Consider the following 17,314-nt stretch of genomic DNA (forward strand, 5'->3'; position numbering starts at 1 on the left):
ATTTTCTCACTTTTTTTAATAATATGTTTTATTTCTCTTGCATGCTCCATCTCCCTTTGCTACACCCCAAGTCACTTTCCCATCTACCTACCACGCACTACTCTTCATATTGTCCCACTTAGGTTGACCCTTTCCCGCTTTTACTTGTGATCCATGCTCATTGCTACATAGCTAGACAATTGATCACACACAATTGCCCCCAACTAATCAATCACGTCTAATTGCTCTAAAACAATTGTGAAAAAATGCCCCTACATCCTACCATTTTAAAAAAAATTTATTTATTTATCTCCGATCCTCCCAACCCCATTTCATTATCCTTGGTGATTCTTCCCAACCCAATTTAAATCGATTAGCGTGTATATATTATTTATGAGTTTGTTTTGGAGTCACATATTCCAATACAATCGAAAAGCTATACTTAAAATATGGACTAAAATGAATTACCATGTATATATATATTTTTGACCTTTTTGTAACCATCAAGCAAAATATGTTAGAATCGCACCTAACAAAAGAACATTAATTGCACCTTTTTTGTTTTTTCATTAGTTTGAGCTTTTATTTTGTAAGGCTTTTCCTCTTTTTAATATAAATAAATGTAATGGTTCTTAAAAAAAAAACCAATTGCAAATAAATAAATAAATAAATATTCAAATTAGTCAAAATTCAATATCAAATTAGATATTGAAATAATTTATTAGTTCATTTTTTTGTTGGGGAAAAAAAAAGAAAAAAGAAAAACATTGATAGCAAATCGGCACTTTTTAAGACAGTCGCTCGCGGGAGCGACATAATCGTATTTAAAATCACAGACATGCCTTCTTCTTCTTCAAACTCGCTTCCCGGTTCGAACGCACAAGCACAAATACAAATGCACTTATAGTTTTCTCTCTCGTTTCATACATCTTTCCGCCATTGACAGAGCTTCGTCGCAAACAGATGGGTGAGCCTTCAAAACTCCCCGTTGCTCCCGTTCATTTCGATTCATATATTGGTTTCATGATAGCTTTTGTATCAAATTTATTCAATGATCCGCTTTTAATTACGCAATTCCATTTGCTATGGATTTTGTTTGTTGTATAATGTTTGTGCTTTTATCGCCTAATGGCTAATGATATTGATTGCCTCTCGTTATCATCGGTTTGATCTTATGTTTATTGTGATTTCAATTTCATACGGTTTTTAATGTTTCTGATTTGTTCCAACGTGATCTTGATTATTAAACTTTGAATTCTCTGTCATTCTTATATAGCCAACCTAGCTTGGCTATTTCTGCATAGTGTTAATTGGTTGGAGCTTAAGCATGCTAATTTACTGATGAAAATGGAAATATTTAAGGAAGTGTTAGACTTTTTTTTTTTTTTTTTTTTTTTAATTATTAATTTTTTTCCCCTTAAACATTTGATCCTCTATGTATATTCAGAATATTTACATTACTTATCAATTCTTTTTCCATGGGGTAGGAGGAAAGGAAAAGATTGGCTACATCATTTTCATCTTCATTTACTCTCCTTTAAAAATTACTTTATAACTTTTCTCATTTGTTGTCGAGGGATACATGTGATGGAGAACGTAACTAGTTTTTTTATATATGGATTTTTTTAGGTTCTCATACATTGTAGACAAGCTTATAAATGGTTATGCATAATTAATGAAGTATTAATGCTAAAAATTATATTGAGAGCATTTTCTGCACGTTCATTGTTAATGATGAATTTCTCTTCTTTTATGTTTTCTCTATATAGTTTCTTGCTAAGTTAATTACTTGTCTCAGATAAAAAAGATGGGTGTTGTTCGACTCAACTCATTGATGGGGATGGTGAATTCAATGTCGTCGGAATTGACAATTTCATGAAGGAAGTCAAGCTCGCAGAATGTGGGCTGTCATATGCCGTAGTATCAATAATGGGTCCACAGAGTAGTGGTATGTATTTTTTAGTGGAAGAACCTTTATGGATCCTCTTCATACTTTTGTTTGTTATTTGGTAGGCTTGAAAATGCTCTTCATATTGATTAGAAGCATGAAGCACCATTGAACTGATTAAGAATAGACACATAGACACAGCAGCATTGTCACCCCTGCCCCCACCCTCCAAGCTGAAGGAATAAAAAGAGAGAATATAACTCTATTTTGTTTTGTCTTGTTTTTTGTTTTTTGTTTTTTGTTTTTTGTTTTTTGTTTTTTGTTTTGTTTTGTTTTTTTTTTTTTTTTTTTTGCTCTTTAAAAATGTAAATTTTGCATGTTCTACTGCCTATGTTTTGATTATCCACTTTATACAAAATCTTGACCTTATTCGTGTTGTGATTCTGCAGGAAAGAGTACATTGTTAAATCATCTATTTAAAACAAACTTTGTAGAGATGGATGCTTTTAAGGGAAGGCATGTCTTCATCAAGCTCCTGTGTTTATGCCTCTTTCTTTTTGCACTTAGTTTAACTGATTGGATTTTGTTATTCTTAGGTCACAAACAACTAAAGGTATTTGGATGGCTCATTGTGCTGGGATTGAGCCTTGCACACTTGTAATGGATTTAGAGGGCACTGATGGAAGAGAGCGCGGAGAGGTATGGTTGAAATAGATTCTTTGTCATGTTTCATGATTTTGTTACCTCTGTTATTCTCGCCAGCAGATTCATGGTATATTTCAATGTGGTTCTCACAATTGTTGCTTCTGAATATAAGAATTGTGCTGCATTTATCATTATATAAATATTGACACAAATTCTCTATATTTCAAGCTATCTTCACAAGAGTTCCTTGCTCTCATATATTATTTTATCAAATCAACTTTGTTATGTGGCATTGCTTATTGCTCCTAAGATAATTTCCCAAAGTCTTATTTAGTTTGACTTAGCTTTAAGATCTTTTCTTTGTTTAGTGAAGTCTGTCCTGACTTCAATCAGATCTAAAGAGCCCTTATAGGTAGGCACTATTAATTTATTGACACTAGACTTACTGGCTATATGCTTGTGCTCAACTGCTCATTTGTTCCACTTGCCTGACTTCCATGCAGCCATTGGTGCTCTGAATGGTAATAGAAAATTTGCTTCTGATTTGGTATATATTTTGTTGTTAGGATGATACTGCATTTGAGAAGCAAAGTTCCTTGTTTGCCCTTGCTGTTTCTGATATAGTTCTAATAAACATGTAAGTTTGTCTTTAACCTATTATGGGCAAACAAACAACATACATTATTAGATTACCATGGATTCTCTCAAAAGTTCTTATATGTGAGTAAATAAGGGTGCATCTTCAGGTGGTGCCATGATATTGGTCGGGAGCAAGCAGCAAACAAGCCTCTGTTGAAAACCGTTTTCCAGGTACAGTACAATATGTGCAATTTTGTCTTACAAATAGCAGGACAGAGGATGATTTACTGATTCAACTTTACTGCAACAGGTCATGATGCGATTATTTAGTCCCCGTAAAACAACTTTGCTGTTTGTTATACGTGATAAAACAAGGGTATGAACCTTCTTTCTTATTGAGTCATGAAATTTAGATCTAATAACATGATTGCCTTATTTGCTGGGTTTGTTTTGAAATGTAGACACCTCTTGAAAATTTGGAGCCTGTTTTGAGGGAAGATATTCAGAAGGTACTGCACTCTACCTTTATTTTATTTGTTATTTTGTTGTTATGTTTTGCAATTTACTTTATTTATTTACTTCTTTTGGGTTCAGATATGGGATTCTGTTCCAAAGCCACAAGCTCACATAGAAACTCCTCTAAGTGAATTTTTTAATGTAAGTTTCATCATGATAGACTCTACCATAATGGTAAGTTTTCAGTTTTATTTGGAAATATGCATGTTTTTAATTGAATCTATTGCCAGGTTGAGGTGACAGCTCTTAATAGTTTTGAAGAGAAAGAGGAACAATTCAGGGAGCAGGTAATTAAATTTGTTATATGTTCTTGGCTTTTAATACTTCCCATTCATTATAATCATGCATTTTCAGAAATTGTTACATTTCTCAATTTGGTTAACCATTTTTTTTTTTTCATGAAGGTGGCTAACCTAAGACAACGGTTCTCTCACTCTATTGAACCTGGCGGGCTTGCTGGAGATAGGCGGGCAGTTGTTCCTGCTTCAGGTTTTTCATTTAGTGCACAGCAGATATGGAAAATTATAAAAGAAAACAAGGATCTTGATCTTCCTGCACACAAGGTTATTACCTACAAATCTAGCCTGAATTTTCTGGTTAAGTATTTTTCTAGTTTCTTGGTGATATATATGATTGTGTGGTATAAATAAAGGTTATGGTGGCTACTGTACGATGTGAAGAAATTTCCAATGAAAAATATGCTGCTTTTACTGCAAATGAGGTATATTTACTTAATTTTGGAATGATTTAGTTAAGTGCATTGTGCTCCCATTGTTTCCTCTAAAGTATAGAACATCATTATTGTTTAATTTTAATGTGATCATATCATAGGAATGGTGTCGACTAGAGACAGAAGTTCAATCTCATCCTGTGCCAGGATTTGGGAAGATGCTCAGTTCAATACTGGCTACTCGTCTGTCTGAGTAAGCATATTTATTTTGTTGCAGATAGCATGCTGTGCATGCATATGCACCTTTATGGCTTTATCTATTGATCTTGAATAGCCCTGAACATATTTCATTTTAGCTCTCATAATCCATGCACTGTGTGATAACATCCTTTAAAATTTCAATGATTCATCCTTTGCCAGAGGGAACAATTTTATGTTTGAACTTTATCTTGTTCTTGAAATCACACAATAAGCTGATGTTCAAAAAGGAAACTGATTCAATAATCTGAATGTTCTTCTGCTCAGTCTAACAGCAAAAGAAAATTGTGAGTTGTTTCCTTCTAAAACAATATGAGATCAGGTTAAAGAAAAGTAAAATTGAAAGTGGCAATGTGACACCACAAGTGGAACCATTCTTTGTCACTCCATAAATTTGGCAATTTGGGTTTGCTGTTTAAGGGTCATTCACTGTGTCTTCTTGTTCTTATGATGTCTATCACAATTATATTTCTTGCACAGTAAACAACTTAGAAACTTAGGAGCTCATCTGGACTTGGCCTAACAAGTCTTTGCATTGTCAGGTATGATGCTGAGGCCACATTCTTTGATGAAGGTGTAAGAATGGCAAAAAGAAAAGTGTTGGAAGAGAAATTGTTGCAGGTAATGTTGGCTCAGAACACTAAAATTTTTTCTATTTACACATGGATGCCATAGGCCAAAATGTTAGGTCCATTTACTATTCTTCAAATTTCAAAAGCAGTGGGCCACTTACCACCACCCCCCCCCCCAAGCCCCAGAATTGTAATTTATAACTAGACTATGTTATTTTCAAATATCAAAACTTTAGAGCAGTCCATCTTACCCTATCACAAACTCTCAGAACTTGCTCAAATAAATCAGTTCAATAATACTTACTATCTTCTTGATAGGATATATTTGTTCTGGATTGGTATATCTATCTTTTTCAAAAATAATTTTTGAGAAGGAGCTGCTGAGAACGTCATAGAGAACTACAGTTCCAAGAGTGATATATTGGTATTTTCTTTTCTGCTACATGCTGGTTCCTCATGATATTATTCTTTTCTTATGTTGTAGCTTGTCCAACCGACCTACCAATCCATGCTGGGACACGTACGATCTCAGGCTATGGAAAAATTCAAAGAAATGTTCGATAATGCATTGAATGGAGGGAAGGGCTTTGCTGTGGCTGCTTCTGAGTGCAGTGAGTCTTGTTTGGTGCAATTCAACGAAAGATGCAAAGGTACATGATTTAACATTCCCTCTTGCTCCTTGGCTTAGTAACATCTACTGGGAAGAAATATAATTGAGTAGTCTATTATTATCCTCCTCCCTCTATTGGAGAGGACAATGAAAAGTGGCGCATTGCATTGTTCCTAATTATCAAATATGAAGAGGAATAGTTAATATTTTCATACGCTGGGGGGGGGGGGGGGTATTGTTATATGGTAGTTACAATTTGAAGTTATGGACTTTATTGCTAACTTATGGTATGTAGATTATGGACTTTGAAGTATTATGGTACTCAGTCTCTGAAGCAATTAACCATAATTCTCCAGATGCTGCCATTGAACAAGCTAACTGGGACTCATCTAAAGTAAAGGATAAGTTCAGGCGTGATGTAGATGCCCATATTGCTGCAATCCGTGCTGCCAAGTTGGCTGAACTTACAACCCTTTATGAGGTAAATTGGCATGAGACCAAGTTCAAGAATGGGGGCATAAAAGTTACTTTTGCATCTCATAAATAGTGTGTTATTAATATCCAAGGATCATTTTTACACTGAGCATCTTTGGAATCTGCAACTAGACATGGAGGATCATTTTTATGGTCAATTCTGTTGCAATTGATGATAATTTTTGTGCAGAAAAAACTGAATGAGGCATTATCTGGACCTGTTGAGTCTCTATTGGATGGAGCTAGTGATGATACATGGCCAGCAATAAGAAAACTACTAAATCGTGAGACTGAAGCAGCAGTCTCTGGTGCTTCTGCTGCACTTTCTGGTTTTAAGATGGATGAAGAGGCCCGGAATAATATACTTTCAAAATTGAAGGATTATGCTACAGGAGTGGTTGAAACAAAGGCAAAGGAAGAAGCTGGAAGGGTTTTGAGCCGTATGAAGGAGAGGTAGGCTAAAATGTTCAGTAGTAAACCTTTGATTTAGGCTTTCACAAAATATGATCGAATTCTTCCTAAGGTACTTACCACAAACTTTTTGTCAGGTTTTCAACAATGTTTAGTCATGATTCTGATTCAATGCCTAGAGTCTGGACTGGAAATGAAGACATCAAAGGAATTACCAAAACTGCTCGTTTATCTGTATGTCAATGCTTTTTGAATATTGCTGAGCTAATTATCCATTTAAATGCTGCAAATTAACCCGTGTTCATTGATCTCTTCCTCAGTCTTTGAAGATACTCTCAGTTATGGCTGCAATCCGATTGGGGAATGAAGCTGATAATATTGCAAAAATTTTGACCCTTGCTTTATTGGATGGTAAATCAGCATCTGCTGGTAATAAAAGTATCACAACATTTGACCCTCTTGCCTCAAGCACTTGGGATGAGGTAATTACATAAATTGGATAATCTTTAATTTGAAGAAATAGAGGAGAGAAAGAGTTGCTCGTGCTATTCTTTTAAGCTAGCATGCTTAATTAATTGCTATAGAACAGATCAAAAGAAAGATTGATCGACTGCAAGCTTAGCTTGCATTTTCAATAGCTTCACTTCATATGGTTTTCATTGCTTTTCCTCTATCCTTGTAACAGATTCCTTCACCGAAAACATTGATCACACCTGTCCAGTGCAAGAGTTTGTGGAGGCAATTTACAACTGAGACAGAATATACCGTCACCCAAGCTATTAATGCTCAGGCATGCCATTTCAAATGCTTTTGTGAACTGTTCTTGCTTTTGGCTGGTAGGCTTGTTAGTTGTTTACATGACCACTTTAATGGACTTCAAATAATGCAACTTAGCAGCCAAACAAAATAATGAGTTGAGGATTCTATATTTCTATGCATTGCAAATGTACAGAAAGATAATCATATTTAAAGTTCAAATCTGTATGCATGGGGGGTTGTAAGGTCAAGCATTCTCCTGATACCTGTTTCTTGATTCGCAGGAGGCTAGCAAGAGAAGCAACGATTGGCTACCACCTCCATGGGCAATTCTTGCCTTGGTTGTTCTGGGATTCAATGAATTTATGACACTTTTGAGGTACTTTGTTTGCCTTTATATTTGAGTGACAAGAGAAATCCGCCGTTACTACCTGATGGTGTGTCCAGGATAAACTCCACTAGCCTAAGTTGCATAGTTCAAACCAAGAAGGCATAGGCCACACTCCACTAGCCTAAGTTGCATAGTTCAAACCAAGAAGGCATAGGCCACGCCTATTAAAAATTGAACTTAAAACCTTGTGTTTAATGTGCTAATAGTTTAACCAACTTGGCTGGAGTTGCCCTAGCTTCCTACTTGTTCTCTTTCGTTGTTGATCCATGACATCCACTGGTTTTGCTCGTTTCAGAAATCCTTTCTATTTGGCATTTTTATTTGTGGCGTTCCTGCTTCTAAAAGCACTCTGGGTTCAACTAGACATTGCTGGTGAATTCCGCAATGGAGCAGTAAGTTTTCATCTATTCCGATCCCTAGGTCTCATTTTACATGATATGGTATGGTACGTTTTTAAATATATAAATTTGACGTCCTAACACAAAATAAAATATTTACAGCTTCCTGGAATTATTTCTTTATCAACAAAGATTGTTCCAACCATCATGGACATCCTGAGACGCCTAGCAGAGGAAGGAGCAGCTCAGCCAACAGCTAATCCTCAGCGCCCGAATTCTAGTGGCCGCCCTTCTTCCAAGAAATCGAGGAGCGGAGGCGAAACGTCGTCCAGTGCTTCATCTGAGGTTGGTTCTTCAGAAAGCAACGCTGAGTTTCACTAGCCCAAAGAAGATTCACTAAAAGTTGTATCGTTTTGTGTCATCTCATCCGCGCATTTGACACACCGCACGGTTTTGGTCATTGGGTTTCACCCTTAATCCCAATCATATATGCCAATGAGATTTATTCTTTTATTCTTTTATTTATTTTTTACTTTTTACTTTTGGGTAGGGTTGTTTTGTTTGTAAGCTGCTAGATAGAACGAACAACCCTGCCATGTTTTTTTTTTTTTGAAGTTGTTTATTCAGTAGTGTGTTGCCTTTGATATGTCCTGCGAGAGGCAAAATAACATCGTGTTTTGTTCTGTAAAATGTTTAATTTCTGTTCCCATCTGCCGCGCATCCTTGTTTTTCTTTGGTTTACTGGAGTGAAGTTCCTTTGTGACTTTAACAGTTTAACTGACAAAAAATTACAATGGGAGTTAAATTTGGAACCTTGAATTGTCTTACATTTTTTTTTTTAGATTATCATCCTAGCTTTTAAATTGATAACTAATACGAGTAATTAAAAATAAAAATGATATTACAGCTAGTAATAAATCAAATTATATTAATTCTTGTGGATTGATCACCAAGAGACCAAGACTAAAAATTAAAATTGTATTTATATAATTTGTGGGTCAAATTGATACTCCGTATTAATTTTGAGAGACGTTTGTTTCATAAGTTTAACACTATACTGCAATATTTGATTATGATTATCTATATTATTGAATTCAAATCATTTAGACATACACATATATACATGTATATGTGTGTTTATCTATTTAAATATAAATAATTATTTAAATATTTATTTTAATTCTGATTCTTATTTATTACTAAATCAAATGAATATACTAATTTTATTAAAATTTATTTCAATTATTAAGTATTTATAACTTCAATTAAAATTTCAATTCCGATGTTCGTACTCTGGCCGGCGACGGCGGGCTAGGGTTGATTAGTAAATGAGCGGTAGATTTTTTAGGTTGGTCCGGCTCGATCAATTACGCAGGGCAGTACCATTATAGAGCAAGTTTAATGGCTCCTTTTTGTTTGGTACGAAGAATAATAATTCTTTTCTATAATTGATAAAGACATTATTTATCACTATATTATGTCATTATTATGGCTATCTCAATATAATTCAAATTAGCTCAGCAGTCAGCATACCACAACAACCTTTCAACCGCTTAATGGTAGGTTAGGGTTTTGGTTTACCCGCATCCACCATACAGAGATATATTGCACTAGAAAAATTTTATGTGACGAGTTCGATTGGGAGGATGTGCATGCAAAGACTCGACCGAGAGAATTTCGACAAAAATTATATTAACTCATAATTTTTTTGTATAATTTTTTTATCCACTCAGTTACAACTTTTAAGGCATTTTTAAAAATATTTTTTATATTAGTTCATGGCTGTGACCACTACTTCCCACATATTTGTTGGCAATGGTGGCTGGCAACTAACTATCATTATTGAAAAGAAATTAACAACCATGTGATATTAAATGGATTACAAATAGACTAGATTAAAATTTGCGAGTATAAATAAAATTAAAACCCTTACCAATTTAAGCATGCAGTTAAGAGTTTGAATTCATGTGGATGCAACTTAACAATATCCTATCCTTAAGAAAATTATCCCTGACTGAAACTCAGTTGGATTAGTCTCACGCATGGTACGAGAAATCTCGCAAATCACATAAGAGAGGTAAACTGTATTAAGAAGATCATGTAAGACGTGCTCAACCGAGAGAGTGTTTGTAAGAATTAAACTCGTGACATTTTGGTATGAGAGTCATGTTAGTACCCAGGGTTCTTAAAGCTTGTTAAACTAAAGCTTGTTAATTAAAGTGTTGTAGACTTGTAGTACTATAATTTATTGTATAGTAGGTGCAGCCCCTGATAAGTTATAACTGCAGTAAATATTTACGGGCTATACGCCCTATGACAAGTCATATTCTCATAAATATTCAAAACCAAACAAAAACGAGTTAACTAATACGGAGTATTATTTATACCTTACTTTGCGTACTATAACCTTTTAATACGGAGTATTATTTATTAATAGTGTGTTAATTTAGATTAATTTGAAGTTGAGATATTAACAAAATTATTTGAAGTGAAACTACTCTTTAACCCGATGGAATGACGTAAAAGGAGTAACATGGAACGGAATGGATGAATCTGTTGATAAGAAGTAAGAACATCTAAATTGGGAACAATTTTAGTTGGGTAGGTAATGGGATGCCAATGTTGAAATTAATTAGATGGAAAAGAAAAATGGAAAGGCAGAACAGAAGTAGGGACAAGCTATGAATTCCATTGTCCATTTATGAGCTAGACCAAATTAATGCACCACAAGATCGACTTAAGGAAATCCTAATTAATTAGGTTTTCTAGTTATTAATGGTCCACCGCATCTTTAATAATAAAAAAAACTTTAATATATATATATATATATATATATATATATATATATATATATATATATATATATATATATAAAAGGTCTCATTCCGTGTGACCGACCATGTTCTCCTGTGCGGACGTGCGATCATGTCAACACTAGGTATGCAAGAAGCCAAGAATGCACCATAGTGTATTGAAAAATGCACCAGGTGTGGTGCATTTGTGCATTTCAACCTGGTGCATTTCTGAATACGTTGTGGTGCATTTATGCATACCTAATAGTGCAATCCGCAGGGCCAAACACATTTAAACTAGTATACATACACACCACACATATATACATTCTTGCCAGCATCCTCTCAGTTGAGCCGATCACATTATTAGAGTCTTTTTAGTGCGATTTACCTCTCTTGTATGGTTTGTGAACTATTACATAAGAGCGATGTTTGCGCAGTGTATACTCCCAAAGGAGTAGCCAATTGAGTGGAGCATAATTCTTGTAATTGATGGCATGATCACGAGTTCGGTTACGTTCTTGTCAACATTCTCTCGGTCAAATCTGTTGCACAGGGTCTTCCTAATGTACTGTGATTTACGAGTTATTACGCAAAAGTGAGATTTACCACGTACACACGTTCAAGTAATAGCTAAGTGTTTCCCTCGTCACAAAAACACAAAAATTATGCCCCAAAAGGAGTGGATGGATGAGTAGACCATGATTCTCGTACCAAAATGCCATGAAGTTTACCTAATGCATAATAGTATAAAAATATATACTAAGATATATGTAAAGACATTATTTATACAGTTGACAGTATACATACACACATCGTTTACAATTACTCTTACATTACATGTATTATAATTCTTATATATGATCCGGAACTTACCCATCCATCATCAATCTTTATCAACAATTAAATATAAATCAGTCAATATATAAAAAAAAAAAAAAAAAAACACACAACATTGATGCAATAGTTTGGGTAACTCAAGAAATTCTAATTTTAGTCAATGGTCCACCACCACTTTAATACCAAGACAAAAGTCATGACAATATTTACAGTTATATATATATATATATATATATGCGGTTCTCGGTAAAATTTGACTTGTGATTTAACCAGTAAAAGATTACAATGAGATAAAATAATTTAAGTTGTTTACACACACATAAAATTAATCTGTTCGAACTAAGAAAACCAATAATATATAACTTTTAGGGAGGATTTAACTAGACATATTGTATTTATCAAATTAACTGTCTGATCAATTTTTTGTTGTAGGTTGCCCATGATCTGTAACGAACTTAGCTTGCCCATCATCAATCTCTATCAGCATATATGAATACATTAATACGATGCATGAGAATAACAAATAGTTTGTCACTAAGATTCAAGAAACTCTAATTTTAGTCAATGGTCCACCACCACATTAATGCAAAAATAAAAGCTATAGCAATATATTCTACTTATACACTACACATGTACATTATTTACGCTTACACGTTTTATATAATTTTTATATATGATCTAATACTTATCCATCACCGATCTTTATCAACATAAAACTAACAACAAAGAAATAAAAACTAAAAAACATGCACAACAACATTAATATATACACGATATATCGAGAATAACAAATAATTGGGGTACTCGGAAAACCCTAATTTTAGTCAATGGTCCAGCATCATCCACTTTAATGCAAAGAGGAAAGTTATGTGTATATATATATATATATATATATATATATATATATATAGGGTTCTTGAGTGTGTGGATTTGGTGATATACAGGCTGGTGATCTGATCCCATCTAGTAATGGCAGTTCAATTTTGGGCCATACGATCTAGGTCTCATCTCATTGTGAAGAAGGTATTCAAACAGTAAATGATCTTCTCCTTTCAAACTTGATATGATACTTAATTGTGTCAAGTCACTTGCATTCAATGTTATAGGTGGTAATTAAATGAGAAGCCAGTTTGGATGGGTAAATTAAAACTTAAAATTCGTAAAAAAAAAGTTAGAAATTTTAACCTCATCACCCACCCAATTCAATATAATGGCAGCTATAACATGTTTGGTCGGGGATGCCCAAACAATCATGTGAAATAACCCTTTTTAAAAAACGATCGTGGTGTCAATAACCTTGTGATCTAGTGGCACGAAGTGACTCTTACAAATAGAAGGTATGCATGAGTTTGAGTTCTAGTGGAGGTGATATTGACGTTTGTATTTCAGTAAGTTGAGAAAATATGTATGATATTGCTCCGTTCAAGAACGTTATAAATAACTCTCCCAAACATACCATCATCAGAGTTCATTAATGAGTGATTTTAGTATGAGAAAATAACATTTTTCATTGCAATGATAAAAATTACATACATAAATAACCGTACGTGTATATATCTACCAAACCCTTTAATATAATGATTTAAATAAAAATTAAATTGGAGCAGAGTAACATTAATTTGTAGCTTGTTTTACAGGTTCATCATCGATTATATGGAAGTGCATGCACCTACTCTAGCTAACAGCGCAGGCAGCTAGCTGTATATATAAATATGTTAGAAAAATATGTTATTTTGGTTGAAACCTAGCTAGCTAGCTAATGCACCGTGCAAAAGATTGGACACGTGAATTTTAGATAACATTTATATCAACTTCAATTCATTTAACAACAATTTACTAACCGAATGCCTTTCACACACACACAAATGTATGTACTCCTTTTTTTTCTTTTAATATTTAATGATAAGGAGGGAAACCCACAACCATTACTCATCATGTGAGAACTAAACTGCACTAATAAGACTATGTAAGTACGACAGGCTTAATTGAGACTCGAGAGAGTATTAACTATAATTTTTTTTTTGAATACTACTGACTCTATCACAATGCAGTATCTGTTCTGAGTATCGAACCCACCATCTCCCGTATAAAGGGAAGGATTTGATGCCAGTAGACCACAAGGTCTTTGGCTTATAAATATTCTTAATTATACTTGGAAATGAACAAACTCATCACTAGCTTGTAAATGGAAGATCAAAATGTTTTATGTACCCCAAAAAATGAAAAGAATGTTGTATGATATAACGAAGAAAGGTGGATGAAATATGAATGATGGATCTAGTCTACTCGATCAATACATACAGATAGTAAAATTGAGGGTAAGATAATAATAAATTGAGAATTTGATCATTTATTACGAGTGGAATATTGTCCTGCATCGTAGTTTTTATTCCATGTATAATTAATTATTATCGTATTCCATATATTGGACCAAAGAAATCAATATTTTAAAATAGATTAATAATTCAATAAGTCTAGATAGATTTTTTTTTAAAAAAAGACATAATATTATTAATCTAACTATTCTAATTTCACGCCAATGACATTGCGTTTTAGTAACACAAAGTGACTTTCTCATATAGATGTCAGTAGTTATGAACATATTACTGTAACAGAATCCGTCGTAATACTCAAAAAAAATATTTTAATTTCACTATGATTCCGAAAATACCCTAAAATACATAGCCATTATTATTTACGTAGAAGCTCCACCGCTACATATATAGGCTGGCGTTGTGAGCTGTCCACTTTCACGTAGCTGAGCGTAAATTGACAGACCAAAACAGCACAGTTCATGAGAATTGAGAATGTACGTATTCCAAAGGTATAATAACATACATGCATTAAAGTTTAAATTTTTGTTAATAAAATAAGGATATCCAACGGCCACCAGTCTTTCCTACGATGGATGGATGGATGGATGGAGCCACCCAACTGTGGGCATTCATTTCTACATTAAATGAGATCGATCAATTTCCATTTGGATTTTCCTCTACATTTAATTCTATCTCCCCAAAATGCACATCAACCATTACTTCATCTCCTTCTCCACCCTGGCTTTGCCATTTTGTTTATGATACCAATTAACATGGACTATAACATTGTATAAAATAGTTAGTTGTACAATGTATTGTATTAATATAAGTGTTAATATACTAATATTAGATATAATTAAAAAAAGGACTAGTTTTTCCAAACAATATTAGTTTTTCTTCTAAAATTGTTTTTAATACCCGGTATTCTATAACGTGACAATATTATGCCAAATATTATTATACATCCATTTATTATATATTTAAAAGAATTTTTTTTTTAAAAAAAAAACAAAAACTCTCTATTACTTTCAGGTTAATATGATAGATTGATAGTCGATGCCTTCCTTAGTTGTGATGTACATTTGTTTTAAGCACGCAATGTTGCAAAAAGGGTCTAAACGCTCCTAGACTGAGGAGATTTTACTTTTAGGTCGACATTAGTTGGTCGGCCAACTAAGCCGCTTAGGCACTCGAATCGTCCAACTCGGCGTCTGGGTCGGTCAAACTAGGCACCCAACTCGGCCAACTTGATTGGGTGTTTTTTTGTTGTGTGTTGTTTTTCTTATTATGATTACTTAGCTGCTTAGGTGCTCTAGGCATTAGGCACCCTCGGGCGTTTGACAAAGGCCTTCTACAACATTATTGGTCTTTAAGTCAGAATGCTTCTTCATGATCGTAAAGTTGTAATTAGTTAGTGTAGTGACAACTCTGGTCAGGTTGTTGGGTTGAGAGTAATTTATTGATTTCTTGATTTGAACCGATCAATTATAAATAGCGTAGACTAATTTTATGATTAACATAAATTAATTTATTCATTATGATTATTTATTAACTAGAATTACATGCCTGACATACACCTTTAAATAGCCACAACAAATTTTTTCATAAATTAAAGTGTTTCATACTTACTCCGTAGATGATTCTTCAACTTACCAATTCTTGCGACAATTATCATTTGCGTCTTGCGATCACGTACTACCGATTCTATTATTCCAACCTAGCAACGTGCACATTTATAATCACACCATCCATTTCGCTTTAGTAGTTAATTAACTACCTAACTACCTAATCAGAATCCGCCCAACCAAAATTCTTTGACATGAAATACGAGAATCAATTTTTCAACTTAACCTTTCAATTGCGCATTTAGCACTCACTTGAAAATTGTTCGAGTTAAATTAATTAAATTGTTTCATTTTTTTTTAAGTATAAAAAAAAAAGTGTATAACCACTGAAAGTAGTGGCGCCGAAAGCTTTACCGTATAGTAGTTTATGTAGTATTGAGGTGGTACGAGAATAAGGATTACTGCTAGCTTAGCTGGCAGCCAAAGGGCTACTGATGAATATATATGTGTGTATATATATATATATAACTCGAGTTTCAACATTAGAGAGAGTGTGTGTATATGTATGAATTAGAAACACGAGAAAACAAGACCAACCAACGTAAGCCACTTTGAAGAGAGAGATAGAGAGAGAGAGAAGTGTTTTCTGAGGTTGTCTGTGCGTCCATGGCTGCGGTTGGGCATCCACTCTTACTTCTTCTGTTCTCCTGTCTTCTATGCGTCACTTCTTGCCGAGGTTAATCACATTCTCTCACTCTAATCATGTTTGGTGTTATAATTAAAGCTTATTCTGATAATCTGATTCAATCTGCAATGGCGATTATATTATATTATATTGTCCGTGTTTCAGGGAGAGAGAATTCGAATAATCATTTCTGGAACGATAAATATCCGTTCATAAAATACGCCAGCTCCTACTCCTCCGCTTCCTCTTCCTCCTCCTCGTCGTCGAGCTCCGCCGTGGGCGGCGGCGGGGCTAGGGATTATGATTACATTATAGTGGGCGGCGGCACGGCGGGGTGCCCCTTGGCGGCCACGCTGTCGCAGAACTTCAGTGTTCTTTTGCTGGAGAGGGGCGGCGTGCCGTTTGCCAACTCAAACGTGTCGTTCATGGAGAACTTCCACATCACCTTGGCCGACACCTCGCCGTCGTCCGCCTCTCAGGTCTTCATCTCCACCGACGGCGTCTTCAATTCCCGGGCCAGAGTCCTCGGCGGCGGCACTTGCATCAACGCCGGCTTCTACACTAGAGCTAGCCCAAGGTATGTACACAATATTTCTAATTTATCCTTAAAAAATTATATTATCCAAAAAAATAAAAATGTCTTTTTTTTTTAGTACTAACACTATTACATGGTAGGAGTTCATATATACTTTCTGGACCTACTGAACTCTAACAAATCAACCACAACTGTGCAGCGCCAGAAGGCCTTTCACTCAAAAAAAAAAAAAATTCTTCACTCTTTTTATTTATTACAATTTCATACCCATTAATTAATTCTAATTAAAATTTCATTATGTATATTAGTAAAAGAAAAATAGCACTAAATTTTTATTTTTTTTTAATTTACTTGTTTTATTTTTGTTGCCGGGGGAAGGTGGGGTGTATTGGGGTTTGGTCGGTGAACGGTGAACGGTGGGCTCCAACCATAAATGTGATGAGTCCATTATTTGGTTATGAGGAAAAAGAGAACAAAAAAAAAAAAAAAAAAAAA

At 34.4% G+C, this 17,314-nt stretch overlaps 2 protein-coding genes across 2 annotated transcripts in view; both read left to right on the forward strand.

Annotated features, from left to right (window-relative positions):
* Positions 1–726: 726 nt before the first annotated feature.
* LOC116010580 (protein ROOT HAIR DEFECTIVE 3 homolog 1-like) lies at positions 727–8,901 on the forward strand. Its single transcript, XM_031250054.1, has 23 exons — positions 727–946; positions 1,778–1,927; positions 2,317–2,383; positions 2,464–2,566; positions 3,079–3,149; positions 3,259–3,322; positions 3,402–3,467; positions 3,553–3,600; positions 3,686–3,748; positions 3,838–3,894; positions 4,012–4,170; positions 4,260–4,328; positions 4,439–4,530; positions 5,078–5,156; positions 5,592–5,757; positions 6,074–6,198; positions 6,382–6,644; positions 6,740–6,836; positions 6,923–7,084; positions 7,288–7,392; positions 7,643–7,737; positions 8,045–8,141; positions 8,250–8,901. Exons 1-23 carry the CDS (start codon positions 943–945, stop codon positions 8,466–8,468), a joined length of 2,421 nt encoding a protein of 806 aa, XP_031105914.1. The 5' UTR covers positions 727–942; the 3' UTR covers positions 8,469–8,901.
* Positions 8,902–16,132: 7,231 nt separating this feature from the next.
* Positions 16,133–17,314, forward strand: part of LOC116009890 (protein HOTHEAD) — a 6,044-nt gene continuing 4,862 nt past the window's right edge. Inside the window, exons 1-2 of the mRNA XM_031249073.1 lie at positions 16,133–16,335; positions 16,450–16,861. Coding sequence (XP_031104933.1) covers positions 16,266–16,335; positions 16,450–16,861 — 482 coding nt within the window. The 5' untranslated portion in view covers positions 16,133–16,265. The remainder of the gene's footprint in view (positions 16,336–16,449; positions 16,862–17,314) is intronic.

This window comes from Ipomoea triloba, chromosome 2, assembly GCF_003576645.1.
Source record: "Ipomoea triloba cultivar NCNSP0323 chromosome 2, ASM357664v1".
In the NCBI taxonomy this organism is placed as follows: Eukaryota; Viridiplantae; Streptophyta; class Magnoliopsida; order Solanales; family Convolvulaceae; genus Ipomoea; species Ipomoea triloba.